Source organism: Heteronotia binoei, unplaced genomic scaffold (genome assembly GCF_032191835.1).
Source record: "Heteronotia binoei isolate CCM8104 ecotype False Entrance Well unplaced genomic scaffold, APGP_CSIRO_Hbin_v1 ptg001470l, whole genome shotgun sequence".
Taxonomy (NCBI): Eukaryota; Metazoa; Chordata; class Lepidosauria; order Squamata; family Gekkonidae; genus Heteronotia; species Heteronotia binoei.
In genome coordinates this window covers 85,136-102,133 of record NW_026800282.1, presented here as the reverse complement: position 1 = coordinate 102,133, position 16,998 = coordinate 85,136, and the positions used below count along the sequence as shown (strand labels likewise).

Below are 16,998 nucleotides of genomic sequence, written 5' to 3'. Positions count from 1 at the left end.
TTTCTTGCTTAACTTCCTCTAAGCTTCGTAGAGCCTTCATGTTAGCTCGCTTTAATGTCCTCCCTTCTGCTGTGCTGTATGGGAGCTTTAAGAAAATTCCATATTCCAACAAGTTTTGTGGTTGTGGTTCAAGGGATATAGAAAGTACTGAACATGTTCTCCTGCATCGTACATTTTACTGTGATATTCGTGCCATGTACTTAGATACTCTTCTTCAAAATCATGAGGGACAATCTGATGGTGGTAAGACTCTCTTCCTATTGTCCTCTCACAACCCTGAGATTATTGAGACTGTGGCTCAATATCTGTGCTGTGTTTCTAAGAGGAGAGGAATGTTTCAAATGTTGGGGTAATATATGTTTTCTCCCTTGCCGATTGTGCACATCTATGCTGTTATGCCAATAAAGGTTGTTGTTGTTGTTTTCTACCTGAAATTATATTAACCAGGTAATTGTTCCAACTGGAACATAATTCTGAAAAAGAAAAGCCCATTGTAAAAGCAATACTGTGGAAGATTCAAGGTATTGAAGATTTGTTCATGCCTGATTTCCAATTAAACTGGTTACAGCATCTCATAAAGAGGTAAAATGGAACAGAAGTTCCCACATTTGTATAATTATAGAAAGCCAATACAGTATACTGAACACAACAGAGAAAACAAAATATGTATCCAGAAAAAACAGACGAAGGTCCTGTCCACTGAAACACATCAGCACTGCCTGAGACCAAAGAAAACAAAATCAAGATGTCCAAGAGCAAGTACCAATATTTCTGTGACCCAACAGTTGATGAACAGTAGCCTGCAGGCCACGTGAAATCTTATTCTGGGTCACTTATCAGCAGGACAAAGGGAACTTTGACTCCTGAAACCCTGGAAATCTCATTGGTCTACTGGGCTCAAATCTTGCTCTTCTATTGCAAACCAACTCAACTACCCCAGTGTGATAGGGTAAAGACTGCCATAGTTGCTTAATAAACTGCTCTGCAAAAGCTCCTGTAAAGAACACTGCCATAGGAAGAAGATTAGAGTGTTCCTCTGTGCTGTCCTTCGACATCAAGACCAATTTATCTCCATATACAAATAGATGCACATCATTTTGTATCTTCCATACAAATACATGGATATATCATTGGAATTTGACAAAAATCTATACTATATTATTTTCAAAGCAAAGTTTTGTTTTCCTGAGTTGTTTTCTACCACAACAAGAAGAATGATACAGATACTAGAACAGTTCTTGAGTAACAATAATGAATCCCCTCTCACACAAGGGAGATCCCAGAGCCTGTTGTCATTGCTTTGGATGTACTATCAAAAGTGATTCCCTGTTCCACTTGTAAACTGGGCACACTTGGCTTCAGTTCATTCATTGAATATAAACAGAAATATGCCATTAGCCTAGCAGCCCCTCTCATACTCTCTAAGTATAGGTGGGGACAGTGGGATGCGACATGGCTCTGACCCACAGAGCATTACCGGGAGGTTGCTTAATTACAAGGGCTGTCTAGCCATTTCTGAGATTGAGTAAAAAATGGGTAAATCTCCCCCCATCAGAGAAAACATATATTTTTATTAATCTATATAACCCAAGAATTCAGGGATTTCTTTACAAACAATTCCTGCCACATAAGTATCTAAGTAATTTTACCTTGAGCTACAGCTTTGAATAAAATTGTTTTTAGAAAAATGGGATCTAAATATTTTAATGACAAAAAACCCCCTCCTAGCTTATTGCAACCAGATGTATGCCTTAATAGTAAGGCTGCTCTAACAGTAAGTCAAGGAGGAGGATAAGATCTTATACGAAGTTTACAGGCATGCCTATCATTGGGGTAACCATTTCCGTTTGCTTCATACATACACAAAGGTATGCACCTCCCAGATCCTTTGTCAGGAGATCCAAGCATAGCAAGGGCAGACCAAATATCTGGAGGAATGTATTATGGAAGAATGAACTCTGCCTTTGAAGTAGGCTGCTGTGTTTCCTAAATGCTGCAGAGGACCAATCACTTCAGAAGTAGAACTCCATAATTCAGACTATGCATTTAAAATAACACTGCAGCACAGAAACAGGGAGCTCTTGTAATCTACACTTTCTCCCCCAGCAAGCTGGGTACTCATTTTACCAACCTCCGAAGGGTGGAAGGCTGAGTCAACCTTGAGCCAGCTACCTGAACCCAGCTTCCACTGGGATCGAATTCAGGTCATGAGCAGAGAGCTCGGACTGCAGTACTGCACTCTGCATCATGGGGCTTTTATGCTATCCACAGATTAACAGAAATATATATTCTGTTAGTCTATGGATAATAAATTTCTGTTAATCTATGGATAGCATCCTATATATGTTTGTGTGTGTGTAAAAGTATGACTGGGCTACCAAAAATTTGAAGGAAGTTGTGCTTTACACTTCTGATGAACCAGTGGCTCACACATACACATGGGACTCTGAAGGTACCAATACAGACCAGGGCATCTGCAGCAAACAAGAGCGCCTCCTCCTTGCCCCAACTTCAATGACCCAAATATTTGCTTCCTGCCACTGTACAAACCGAGTGCTGCTGGGCTGTAGGAAAACATAGCAGGGACACAGTGATACCTCTTTGATTCACAATAATATAAAGCTCCATGTTAGTTAAAATCTTGGATAGTAGGTTCCAATGTGCCCAAGAAAACTTACTGAAAACTTTCTCAGTATTGTGGAATAGGTTTAACATTGAATCATCTGAGTAGGCAGTTGCAATAATTAGATTCACACAAACCTGCAGATGTGGTCATATCTGCTTTTGGGGGTCCAATTAAAGTGGTGATAAATACTCTTTACCGATCTAGGTACAATCATGTGGAAAGCATATGTTGACGTTTTCTAAACTAGGCTTTATCATTGTCATTTGCAAACAGGCTTGTCTTAAAAGGTCCTGGTTGCTTTTATGAAGGGTCATAACAATGGCCCGCTGCATGGCAGATGGCAAATGAACAAGCTCTTGCCTCTGTAAGGACATCAGTAAGCGTTGAGGACTAGGGGGGGCAGAATATTGCTTCTGTGCCAACAGGCAGCATAGCCAACAAACCCTGGAGCCTTCCCATAAGCATCTCTTTGCTCACTGATAGAGTCCATGTGAATCAACAAGGCCTGAATTATGAATGTGATATTAGCTATTTCCAATTGTCATCACAATGATATTATGAGCTGACCATATTTAGTTAGTCCAGAACCCACTGCTGTGAAATAGTTGTCATTATTTCTGTCTTCCAACTGGAAGGGAAAAATATAATTTGCATAATAATCTGATATTTCTGTTCATATATAATCCTTGTACATATTAGCATTTTAATATAGACTCTTGCACAAAATCACTTGCCAGTTTCATTTGTAAATATACTTTTGGGAGCATCAACTGCTCCCAAAACAAGCAGCAGCAGTTTTGATCCAATGAACCACATAATTATGTATCTAAAACATGCAAGCAATTCACTATTCGCAGGTCCAGGACCTTGATTAGTTCTATAAATAATGCATCATTCACTCTCCATATCAAGTGGCATACAGAGGTAAGCAATGGCTTGTGAAAACATCAATGGTAGAGCAGTGTATGTTGTTCAGATTCACACAGTATTGATTAGTTACACAAGCCATCCAATCAGGAAACACAGCTGCGGGGCCAAAAGGCAAACCATCTAGCTATATGTAATTCTGAATGTTGCTCATAGTTACAGCTTTTGGGCTGAGAATCAATTCAAAGATGCATTGTGCAATTTTTTGAGTTCCAGGCGAAGCACAGTAATGTAGAGGGGCATAGAGCAGCCTATAGCTGCCTATAATTTGATTTAGCAGATCTTCAAGGCAAAGACAGAAACATTTATCTAACCTGTGTTTGTTGCAAGAATAACATTAGCCCGTGTCAGGATTTCAGACATAGCGATTTCCTCTCGCTCCTTCAGTTCTTTCCTCAGCGTCTTAATCTCATTTAGAAAATGGCTTCTCTCTCCTTTGTCATGGGTCTTTTTTGTTTTTGCCTGCACCAAAGCAAATAAAAGAGGACAATTAAAAAAAAATACAGCATGTCACTGCGCACAAAGTGTAGTAAAGGTAATGGCTAAAGCTAAAGAAGCAGAAACTCTCTCGTAAGAATGTAACACATCACAAATACAGCATCAACAGTACTCTTTAGAAGAGACTCAGTTCTCCTGCTTCTAGTGACAGAAGTTTAGTCTACATGAGAGAAGGAAATATAATTAGATTGAATGTACTATGGGTGCACATTTAACATGGATTTTTAAGAGATAGATTTTCTGGGATTAGGATCAGTGAAATTCTCCCTCCAACAACATAAAATTTAATAAGAATAAAATGAAATCAAACGGAGATCCAGTTCAGTTTCACTGATTCCAGGAAATACACATATACAGTGGGTAATAATACTGCTTCCATATCGATGTTTCTACCTTTGTCGCTAATATCTTGAACTAAAAACTAAATAATGAAAACGCACTGAAACTTCTAGACGCTTTTTGAAACAGTACACTATAACTTCACATGATGTGTAACCACTCTGTAATATTACCAGGCAAAACAGAGCAAATATAATGTGTTCTATAATAAACATATTGTATTATGAATCCTTTTGGAAATAATTCTGGAATATACTGTATTGTTTTATGCAGTTGTTTCACTGGTGTGCCTGAAGATGCATATTTAAAGTCACAAATGTAAATTGCCAGCAAAATAAGACACAGGAAAGATGTCTATACTTTTCACAGACTTTGATAATTTGTTTAATATGTCATTACCCTCAAAGTAACGCTACTTAGCCCCTAAATTGTTATTACTAATTAAATGCAATCTCAACACCAATAAACGTCCTCAGGTTAGGGAAATGCTAAGGCAAGCAGGGCTCAACTTGGACCCAGTTTGCCTGGAGCCTGGATAGCAGTGCCTACAATCTCCTCTCACCCCACTGTCAGTGGGGAGTAAGTCACACCCACTCAGTCCAGGCCAGAAACAGTGTAAGTCTGTAAGGCAACTACAGGCCCACACAGCCATTGCCTCCTCCCATACACTTGACAGCTGGGAACAAGACAGGCTCAGAAGTGCTGCCAGCAGTGCAAAGGGCTCAGCTCGGACTACTGGCAGGGCTCATCACACCCCCCCTCCATCCATCACCCTCCCCCCCCCCCCACACACACACTTCTAGCTGGGAGCAAGACAAACTCCAACAACCCAGCCACTGCCTTAGGGGCTCAGCTCATACCAGACCAGCTGTGCACAGGGGCTCAGGAGGCAACAAAGGATTAGGAAGGTGAGAAATGGACACCTGCAAGATGGGATCACACAACAAGCTACCTAGAATAGTATGACGTAAGACCACCATCCATGAGAGCTGTTTCATAGGCATTTTTCCTACAATACTGGGATGGGAGATGAGAAAGAGAGATTATAATCCTCTCTACTTCACCAGTCACTTATAAGAATTCTCTTGGAGTAAGTTAGTAATGTACTTTGTTCCATACTTCAGGAATGTACAGCATATATTCTGCAGCTGAATTACGTACTTTCGGCCAATAGAACGCTGCCAAAATGGCCTGAATCACACCTTTTATCTGAAGCAATGGGCAATATCTTACATTTTGTGTGTGGAAAGCCACACTGTTCTCCCACATTCCCCTCCTGCTGTGCAGTTATTTCCAACACCCAGAGTAAACCCTCCCTGGCCTCCCAGGATCTGTGCAGAGGAATAGCTGGGAAGGTTGGAGAGCCAAAGTGAGGAGGGGGGAAAGGATGAAATTGATCTCTTTCCTCAGTGGAGCTGAGCTTGCATAAGAGGAAAGGAAAGCTATTTCATAAAAACATGAGAAGCCATGTTGGATCAGGCCAATGGCTCATCCAGTCCAACACTCTGTGTCACACAGTGGTCAAAAAACCCAGGTGCCATCAGGAGGTCCATCAGTGCGGCCAGGACACTAGAGGCCCTCACACTGTTGCCCCTCCCAAGCACCAAGAATACAGAGCATCACTTGCCCCAGACAGAGAGTTCCAACAATATGCTGTGGCTAATAGCCATTGATGGACCTCTGCTCCATGTTTATCCCATCCCCTCTTGAAACTTGCTATGACTGTAGCAGCCATCACCTCCTGTGGTAGTGAATTCCATGTGTTAATCACCCTTTGGGGGAAGAAGTACTTCCTTTTATCCATTCTAACCCCACTGCTCAACAATTTCATTGAGTATCCACGAGTTCTTGTATTGTGAGAAAGGGAAAAAAGTACTTCTTTCTCTACCTTCTCTATCCCATGCACAATCTTGTAAACCTCTATCATGTCACCCCTCAGTCGATGTTTCTCCAAGCTAAAGAGCCTCAAGCATTTTAACCTTTCTTCAAAGGGAAAGTGTTCCAACCCTTTAATCATTCTAGTTGCCCTTTTCTGCACTTTTTCCAATGCTATAATATCTTTTTTGAGGTGTGGTGACCAGAATTGTACACAGTACTCCAAATGAGGCCGCACCATCGATTTATACAGTGGCATTATGATACTGGCTGATCTCCTTATCCTTGATCCAGCCTCACTAACACACATAATGTTCCTCTAGGTAGTCCAACAAGCCTTAGAATAATCTTTCCATGGATTGGAAGGAGGTGGAAAAACTGAAGAACAGGAAAATGAGGAATTCTGTGCAGAGTGAATAGATACTGCCCAGTGTTTCTAAGCCCTGAAAAAGAAGCAAATAAGAATAACCCCACATCATAAGCAAACATTGTGCATTTTCACTGCATTACATCAGAGTAAATGTTAGAGCCTTAAGGCACGCTGTTGTTCAAAACAGGCGGTTATCATAGCACTGGAGTCAGCAATAACCACAAATTATGAACATATGAAGCTGCCTTATACTGAATCAGACACTTGGTCCATCAAAGTCAGTATTGTCTTCTCAGACTGGCAGCAGCTCTCCAGGGTCTCAAGCTGAGGTTTTTCACACCTATTTGCCTGGACCCTTTTTTGGAGATGCTGGGGATTGAACCTGGGACCATCTGCTTCCCAAGCAGATGCTCTACCACTGAGCCACCGTCCCTCCCCTTAAAATTATTCAACATTCATATGAGTCTTTTTATTAGTCCAGTCTTTATTATGCAAAGTAACAGAACGGGGAGAAACCCCTGAAGAAATGGGGTGAGGTCAAATTATGCTATAAAGCTTCCTCTGAAATCCTCTGGATTAACTACTTGGGCAAATGCCATATAGAAGCAAGAGTGCTGGTTTGGGACATGGAAAGCCAAGCCCAAAAACCTAGCACTACAAAGGGTACTCTTCTGTGAGTCACTGTCTTTCAGCCCGATTCATTTGTTGCCATTTCTAAAATGTCAGATTACATGAGCCAATATCTCATCTAACAAATTAAGCTGCAACCTGGCCTTAATGCAAATTGAGAAAATGCCCATTCCATTCTGACTGAGTGGTCATTCTGAACAGCTTCTCTATGCATGCCAGATCACAAATTACTTTGAAGCTATTCAAAAAGTAATATCCATCTGGTCTTCATGCAAATAATTTTGAAATCACTGTTTTCTCAGGGCAGCCAACTGAAAATGCTCAGAATTCAAGAAAAATAATCTTGTGAAATGCAGAAGCACGGCACTTCTACACTAGGAATACAGTCTGATACAAAGCTATCACCTCATTCCACCCCACCCCCCGGGATGATTTATAAACCATAAATGCAAATATTCCCAAAGCAAGTCTCCAAGAACTTCATGTGACCCCTAAAAAGGCACAGCCAGATTATTCCTGACAATGCCATTTCAGAGATCCCAGAGGCTTCTGGAGCAAAGGAAAGGTTGGGGAGGATACACTTCCATGAGTGCCTTGTGCTTGTCATTCACAGGATCCAGCTGTATAAGAACCACCTATACCAAGCCAAAAGTCCCCAAAATACTGATGATAATATACAGAATGTGGAATGTCTATAACACACAGCCCTCACTCTTGAGGTGCAGTTTGGCAAACTATCTTCTGGTGCAATTCAGTTTGGATGGACATTAAGCTCTCAAACTGACTGCTACTGGGGACTCTTCCGGAGAACTATTTTGGAGTTGCTTCACCTCTCTGGTAATTAAAGACAAAAAGAAATTTGGGCATACTGCAAACAACAAACTGCTGAAGTAAGGAGTGGGGGCGACAGGGTGAACTTTAGCTCCCACTTGATAACAGACAAATGGTGGTTGGGTTGCTGCTAATTGTTCTCCAGTTAAATAGATTGCCAGTCTCTCTCTCTCTCTCTCTCTCTCTCGGCTTGGCTTTGCGAACGAAGATTTAAGAAGGGTGCAATAGTCCACGTTTGCTGCAGGCTCGCTGGTGGCTGACAAGACCAATGTGGGACAGGCAGGTCCGGCCACAGCGGCTGCAGGGAAAAGTCTGATTTAGGGTTGGTCCTGTAGCAGTGCCAGTATACTTTTAAGAATACATATTTCATTTCACTGAGGTCAACAGGGAAGAACCTGCTGACCATCCCCGGGCCGAAAGAGGTAAAACTACAGAGTACCCGCATGTGGGCCTTCTCTGTTGTGGCTCCACACCTATGGAACCAGCTCCCGGAAGAAATGCGGGCCCTGCGGGACTTTGAACAATTTCGCAGGGCCTGCAACACCATCGTTTTCAAGACGGCCTTCACCGATTAAAAGAGAGAGACTGCTTAAGTAATTTTACCATCTGTTGAAATAGCACCAGGATGTTAATTTTATTAATTTATTAATTTTAGAATTTTAATTAAATTGTTAAATCAGTTATTGTTTTTAAACATTATTGTATAACTTAATGCATTGTTCTAATGTTGTTAGCCGCCCTGAGCCTGCTTCGGCGGGGAGGGCGGGATATAAATAAAATGATTGATTGATTGATTGATTTGGAACTGCCCAATAAATCATAATAGAGATTCCTTATCTATGAACACTTCTGCTCCATAAAATATCACAGCTTTGGTATGTGTTATTTTTGAAGTTTTGATTTGGCAAATGCAATTCACAAGCAGGTGCATCACCCACAGAGCAACAGAAAAAAGTGGAAAAAGGGAGCATTTGGGCACCAAAACATTCTGTTAAATACCCCTTTTGGACACAAACCCATTTACTTGGGTAAATGACTCTGGGGCAAGTAGACCCTGGAGTCACTTGATGTCACTGGGGAAACACAGAACAGATTGTACCTCAGTCAGGAACAGGGGGTGTGAGTGCACTGAGGCACGTCAGTTGGTGGGCAGAACAGCCCCAAGAAAGACAGTGGGCAGCTAGCTAATTTTATTAACTTACTCTTCTGTGTTCTTCCTGCATGCTGCAGTTGAGCAAGTAAACATGGCCACAAAAAAGGCCAGCTGGACTATCATCAGCATTTTCTCATCAGCATTTATTTCCACTCTGTTTGACATATTATACAATCACAGATTTGTTATATCAAAGATCAGGCCTACACAACTTGTGAACTACCAAACTAATTACAACCCACTAGATGGATACGGCTGCTGATCCCTACAATAGTCAAATTGGCTTCTTTCTTTTCTGCCTGGACTTGCAAAAATACCAAGGTTGTCAAGAACCTGGCAGTTCACAATATATAGCTGGTGAACTCTGTTTGGCTTGACAGGTCATGAATTGTACATCCTGACACAGATGTTCCTCGACTGATCTTGTGATGTGCAAAAACAATGAACAAGACTGGGCTTCACAGGACAATTTGGTGTTATTCAAACTGGCATGGAATTCAATTAGTTTATCTCTCCATCTAGTCTGTCTCCTGTTTCAGCACTGCCTCGCCACAAACCCCAGCAATCTTCCGAACACCCAGGGAATCCACACACACAAACTTGTGTATGGGTCTCTAAATATATATTCAAAGAAAAACCTCCAAATTGGTGAATAAATAACAGCCCTGCAGGAAAAGCATAAGCAGCTGCTATGGGTGATGATTGCAGATTATTTTTTGTACAAACCTCTTCAGTCAGTACTTCTCCATAAAGTAGTAACACACCACAGTTACATTGATATGCAGAGATACTCTATTCTATTTGTACATATGAAGAAAGATATTTCAGTTGTGCCAGATAATTATTGGCCATCAGCATTTTATTAGAGAAACTTTCAACTGACAACCTGAGAGCCGAATCAGCTGTCTTGGTATTATCTGAAACTCAGCAGCCAATCCAGAGACCAGAGGATGTGCGGAGGAAAATGTAGATGTGGCCACAGGTTTTAATGGACATACATTTGGGGGAAAGTAATCTTCTACTCTTCTACTTAAAATGGCCATCCAGCAAAAGTAGTTACAGGCCAGAGTTTAGGAGAAGAGAACTCTAGAAAACAACACCAAGAAAGTTTAATTGCACTCAGATGAAAGCCAGAATATGCATGGAAACATGAGGTTCACATAGACATATGAAGTCTTTGGTTCCGGTACTGTAACAATGTAGCCCTGGGCAAGTCAGTCTTTCTTAGTTTCAGTTCAAAAGTCTGTAAACCACCTACCCCGAGGAAGTGTTGTAACATGACACACATTAACAGCTGTAACATTCTTTGCAAATTAAAAAAGATAGATAGATGATAAATGGTGATAAATATGCTACTGTAGGTGCAAAAGCAGCAAATTTTAAAGGAGCTCATGAGACGAGTCAAGTTACAACATCGCTTCACCAGAGATTCAAGTAACTCAAAAACAAATGGGTGAAAAGTAAAAAAGCAGCAAAGAAACCAGAAACAGAATGGTCTGTGCAACCTTCTGGAATCAGTTACAGATATGCCTCCATGTGACAAAGGATACTTTCTAGCACTGAGTGTTTAATGACATTATGAAGACATCTCGTACAAGGTCATTGGGAAAGAAATATAGACATTTGTATTAAAATGTATTATCTCAATTAAATTAGTGTCACATTTTAAATTAAATTTTAAACAGGAAATTAAATAAAGAAGATGACAACATACTCTAAAACTTTGTTTGCTGGTTTTGCTAGGCAATCTTAGGAGGGAACTAGAGGAAAATGTGCATAGCTACATTTTTATTTAATTAATCATCTCCTACCAGTTTCAAGCTGTAAAGCTACAGGCAAGCTCTAAATGTTGCAGTCTCTATTTGGGGGAAATCAGGAAGAATTAAGGTGGTGAGCACAATCCATCAAGGTCTACTTTCCATGCCACCTCAACCAAGTAGGGTTTCATGAAGGTTGTCTTTATTCTGCCCCATTTCATTTCAGTTTGGTGTAGTGGTTAAGTGTACGGACTCTTATCTGGGAGAACCGGGTTTGATTCCCCGCTGCTCTACTTGCACCTGCTGGAATGGCCTTGGGTCAGCCATAGCTCTGGCAGAGGTTGTCCTTGAAAGGGCAGCTGCTGTGAGAGTCCTCTCCAGCCCCACCCACCTCACAGGGTGTCTGTTGTGGGGGAGGATAATAAAGGAGATTGTGAGCCGCTCTGAGACTCTGAGATTTGGAGTGGAGGGCAGGATATAAATCCAATATCATCATTGTGAAGGAGCGGAGAAGCCCTTTAAACTCCCAGCGGCTCAGCTGTGGCAGGGAATGGGGAGTTAAAAGGATGGGAAACACCGGTGAAGGGGGGGGGGGGTTGAGATGGAAATGGGAACCACAAAATAAAGGTCTAGCAAGCTGAAATGCCTGGGTCTCCTTTTTCCCATGACAATCATCATTATCATCATCATATTACTCTGAACTCAAGTCAGAAATTCAGTCTCAGTCCAGAAGAAACTCCAGAAAAAAATGCAACCACTAATGATTGTTGGTGCCACAAATCACACTAGGTTCCAGAAAGGAACAGTTTCCTGCTTTTGATCTCCCAGACTGCTCCAATTAGTCCAACAATCAGATGCCCCAGGGTGTGCCACTTCTAAACCTGATAAGTAGGAACTGATCCTCTTGCATTATATTTTTGTACGTATATCAAAGCATACATCTTTGTATACCCTTCAAAACGCATTGCAATAAATGGTTGTTGTGCAACTAAATTAATCAGAGAGCTGGGATTGGCTGCAGCTCCCTGGGAACAATAAAAAGAGGCAAACCCAGGATGGTTGCTGTGTAATGTATGAAACAGTCCTTATGCCATTCAACAAAAACAGTTGTCATGATCTTAGGCCTAGAGCGCAGGGAGAAGCCTGCCTTGGAGATGCTAGTGGACCTATATTTCCCAGGATCCCTTCTGTCCCTCTGATTGGGTGGTAGAGATTTAAGAGAGAAAACTTGCCCAGAGGGGTGGGACCTGGGAGGAAAGCATAAATAGGTCTGGCTGGAGAGGCAAGTTGTTCTCTCTGGAGAGGCTGTAGATGGAGGAGTGTTATCTCTGGAAAAGCTGCAGCAGGAGGGTGCCCTCACTCAAGGGTGAGTTTATTAGGATTAGAATAAGGGAACAGCTAGTCAGACATGTCAGGGCTTTTATTTCTTAATACCAACTTTTACAATTTTCTATATTCACTGTGTACTAAAAGTTTTACAACCCACTTATTGTTTTTGGGCACTTAAACTTCTTGTTGTTCAGCTGCCTAGGTCCTCATGTCTCTTTGGTCACAGTTAAAAGGTACTTAAGAACATAAGAGAAACCATGTTGGATCAGGCCAATGGCCCATCCAGTCCAACACTGTCACACAGTAGTTAAAAAACCAGGTGCCATCAGGAGGTTCATCAGTGGGGCCAGGACACTAGAAGCTCTCCCACTGTGCCCCCCCACAAGCACCAAGAATACAGAACATCACTGCCCCAGACAGAGAGTTTCAAAAAGCCACAGTGGCTAAAAGCCACTGATAGACCTCTACTCCATATGTTTATCCAATTGGGGCAGTTGGGGACTAATTGGAGCAGTTAAAGAGATCAAAAGCAGGAAACTCTTCCTTACTGGAACCTATTGTGAAGTGTTGTACCAACAATCATTAGTGGTTGCCTTTGTTTCTGGAGTTTCTTCTAGACTGAGGTTGAATTTCTGGCTTGCTAATAAGGAAGACAGGGATTGGGTGGGTGCTCTGGGGCCTCCCAGACAGACCCTTATCAGAGTGGTGGCAACCAGTAGAAGGCGCTTCCTGGTCCCCTGTTGTGTAACAGCAGTATTAAGTAAAATCTGTGGGTCATAACCAGACAGCAGTAAACTGTTTTATAATTATGATTCTTGGGCAGTTCAGGAAATTGAATGTGAAACAGAAAGAAAAAAAAATTAAGACGCAGTGCATTGTGTGAATGGTGAGAAATCAAGAGACTGATCCAGCTATGTAATGAGAAAGACAAAGACGCTCAAGAGAAAGATGACAGAAGGAACCATAGTTTGATCTGCTGGTCCCCAGACTAAGGAGTCCGTGGAGAAGACAGCTGAAAATGGTTTTATTCAGGAATGCATTTGATTAAAGCAGCCCTAAACTGTGACTTTAAATTTGGTTTGGGATGTATGTATTTTATTTATGTTGTAAGCCGCCTTGAGCTCTGAAAGGAAGAAAGGAGGCAAGAGAGCAAGAGTTTGGGCGGGGGCAGAGGAAAACAATGATGGCAGAGCCTCTGTTAAGTTCAGCAGAGGAACCTGTCTTGGGGTCTGAAACACACAAGGATTTTTTCCCGTGTTGAAATGCACAATGCAAGCTCAGGAAGGAAAAAAGCTGCAGCAAGGTGGTTGGATCTCCGCTCCACAGAAACTGAGCTTTTGCACACATAAAACCCCACTATATCCTTCAATGAGCATGATATGAGTGAGTCACTTTTGCATAATTTCTCCCATGCATTTAAGCTGTGCAAAAGGAAGCACAGCAATAAATACACAGTGGATTGGGAAGATGGCCAGAAACAGACAAAGTTCTACCCAGCTGTGACTGGCACCCAGTGACCTTCTGGTGTTGACCCCACAACCCAGCACTGTTCATAATTCCCCAGCTTTTCCTGTCACAAGCTGTTAGACACCAGATGAATACTAGCAACATACTCAGAATAGCTGTAGAGCTAAAAACAGATTGTGAAAAATGGAATGCAACACATACAAATGCTTGGTCTATCTCCTTTCTGATATCTGCTACAATCTGGGCATTATCCCCACGTGCCAAGACTGCATCCAGGGAATGGTGCTGTATTGACTCCAGAAGGCGAGCTGGGTGACCAAGGCGTAGTATCCGCTCCTTATGGCCAGCAAGTTTTTCAACCAAGTTGTCCACAGCAATGTTAGATGGAGCACAGCACAGGACCTTAAGGAGAAAAGAGAAAGCTCCATTAATGTGGCTTCAAGCAAAAGCTTGGCTCCAGAAAGGGTAAAGAGACTGTCTCAGCATCAGGGCCAGGACATGGGTAGAGGGAAGAGAGTTTATAGACTTGAAGGGAAGAACAACATTTAATGTGCTGCTTGTGAGTCAGAAGGAAAACATTGTTAGGGTTATCAGGTCTCAGGGTTTGACATGAAGTTTCCAGGGATGAAGTTTAACAGCCTTTTCAAGATCTTCGAGAGTAAAAATTCTAGAGTGAGAGATCAGAGTCAATGGGACAAGTAGGCTCTTTCTACATGGTTTGAGAGATTTTGTTATTCACTCCTCTACCACCACATATCCACTCTGAAGCATGAGGCAAAGCCAGGCTTTTAAGGTGCCATCTTCTTTCCTCACCAGGCTCCAACACTGAATGGCTAGGGATGCACCCTTCAGCTCCCAGGCTCTGCTTATAAGTCTCAAAATCTTTCTGTTAGAAGACTTGCCAACCTTAAACAATGTGGAACATGGCAGTCTGCAATGGATTCCTCTTGTGTTTTCGTCTTCTCGCAGTTTTTCTTCAGGCAAGAATGCAAAACAACTCAATACCACTGAGGAAAATGAACAGGCTAAAACAATAGTTAAGACGTTTCAGGAGGGTTGATATCTGAGTTTAAATATCAGGTCCCCAGCCATCCTGTTATTTTGGAAAAGTCCTGTAACCTACTCAATCCACTCTCCAAAATATACACTTAGGAATAAGAGACCTATCTAGTATACAGCACTGTGCTGAGGACAAATAGAGTGTAGACTGTAAACTGCTTACAGACTGTGCTAATATAAGAGCTTGGACATAGCTTCATCCTGTTAATCCAGTAACTTTGATGCTCACAATGGCACAGAAACTGTAGTGAAATGCAGCATGGATGGGATTTGGAATTATGCAACTCCTTAGAATTTATACCCACTTACTCACTTTCAGGCCTTGCTGCACAGCTTGGAGTATTATTTCGACCACAGTTGTTGTTTTGCCTGTTCCAGGTGGTCCATGGATGATAGAAAGCTCCTTCTGTGCCAATGAAAACTGAACAGCCTCCTTCTGGGAGGCATCCAGTGATTCATTGTAGAACTTCAGTAGCCCTGCAAGAAGCAGCAGGAGAAGTATTTGTTCAGATCTCAGTCCCTGCAAAGTACATTTGCACAAGAAAGCAAGCACGACAGTACACATAAGAGGCATTTCGAAGTGCATTGCATTCGATGGCAAGAATCACCTTTTCAACAAAGGAAACACCCTGATTAACCCTCTGGGAAGTCAAGATCCCCTATGTGAGCCCCCACTGAGTTCTGGCTTCCTTTAAGAAAGACTGTGTTTGGCGGCAAATATCTCAGTCCTCTAGTTTCATATTTCTGAGACAATCTGTCTCTGTAAACCATCACTGGGAACAGAAAGTCAAGAAACTATGCCAGATTGCACTTTAAAAAGACACTGCACCAGTTACAGTAGGCCCATTGTGATCTTCCTGAAAACTTATAAAAATATGTTTTCCTTCATTAACAGGCCAAAGCACATAATGAATAGATGCCATGTGGAAATATGCTTTAATGTTGACACTAACCCATTGCATACATTTCGGGGAAAGCAGGCAAATGTTGGACATTTCCTCTTAAGAAGTAGACATAAGTTATTTTGTTCTGTAAGTCAAATCAGTATTATCATAAATGATTCTTTGAATCATAAAATGAAATACATCCAAGACTTTGATTTTTTTAAAAAAATTAATCTCTTATTATAGTGAATGGGTCAGAGCCAGCAACCAGCCATCACAGGGATCACAGGCCTTTCCCCAAACTGACCTCTTCTGTTGGTAGTTCCACTGAGCAAAGAAGTAGGAGACTTAATTGTATCCTTCTCTCCCTCCTCAGTTCAGCCTTCTGACCCTGTGGCAATTAGTCCATGCTGCTCCCCTGATCCTAAGAATCAATTTTTCAGGGATCAAAACGAAGTGGGGGGGAGGAGAACAAAAGGAAAGGTTGGCATCTTTCAGCACCTTCTCCCGATGGATCACTGGATCCAGCCCTACGTAGTCCTTACTTGATATTTCAATTCTTTTTCAGAAGACACTGAAACATTTCTATGGATAATACTGATTTGACTTACAGAACAAAATAACTTATGTCCATTTCTTAAGAGGAAACGTCCAGCATTTGCCTGCTTTCTCAGACATGTATGCAATGGGTTAGTGTCAACATTAAAGCATATTTCCACATGGCATCTATTCATTATTCTAGTACACATAGCTTTTAGTAATTTGTATGTTTTATTCGATCAACAAGGAGTATCCAGAACTAATGCCCATATTATTGCAACAAAAGAATGAAGGAAAAAAACTGAAGTTCTACACAGTTCCAAAGTACTTGCAAGCTTACCTGGGGATGCAAAGCATAACTAGATGCTACAAACTACATGGGTTTGCCATGGGGACTTGCAGCTATGTAGTAGTTGCTAGTTCCTAGTAGAAACTCATGAGTAACAGTGCTTCTGAGTCCCTTGGACTGGAACCACTGCACATTAGAAAGAGGAATTCCCATCTTTTCCCTGTGGTGTTTTCAGCTGTTGAAATAGTCTGGGGAATGCACAGGGGTGGGGAGTGTTATCTGCTTCATTGGAAGCCAGCACATGATGTCTTCCCACAGAGCAAATAACAATCTCTCACCATGGCTCACAGGCTTTTCAGCCACAGAAAACAGCACAGAAATTCCTTCTTCTGCAGCACAGTGGTCTTGATCCAAACTGAAGCCC

The 16,998-nt window shown here is 41.8% G+C and overlaps 1 protein-coding gene across 2 annotated transcripts in view; it reads right to left on the bottom strand.

Moving 5' to 3' along the window:
* Positions 1 to 3,858: 3,858 nt before the first annotated feature.
* LOC132591070 (DNA-binding protein SMUBP-2-like) overlaps positions 3,859 to 16,998 on the bottom strand; it is a 39,139-nt gene continuing 25,999 nt past the window's right edge. The window contains exons 5-7 of one of the 2 annotated variants that reach the window (XM_060263954.1): positions 15,175 to 15,338; positions 14,004 to 14,204; positions 3,859 to 4,015 (exon numbers count right to left, since the gene is read on the bottom strand). In XM_060263954.1, coding sequence (XP_060119937.1) covers positions 3,863 to 4,015; positions 14,004 to 14,204; positions 15,175 to 15,338 — 518 coding nt within the window. In that variant the 3' untranslated portion in view covers positions 3,859 to 3,862. The remainder of the gene's footprint in view (positions 4,016 to 14,003; positions 14,205 to 15,174; positions 15,339 to 16,998) is intronic. The other variant, XM_060263955.1, reaches the window with a different exon arrangement.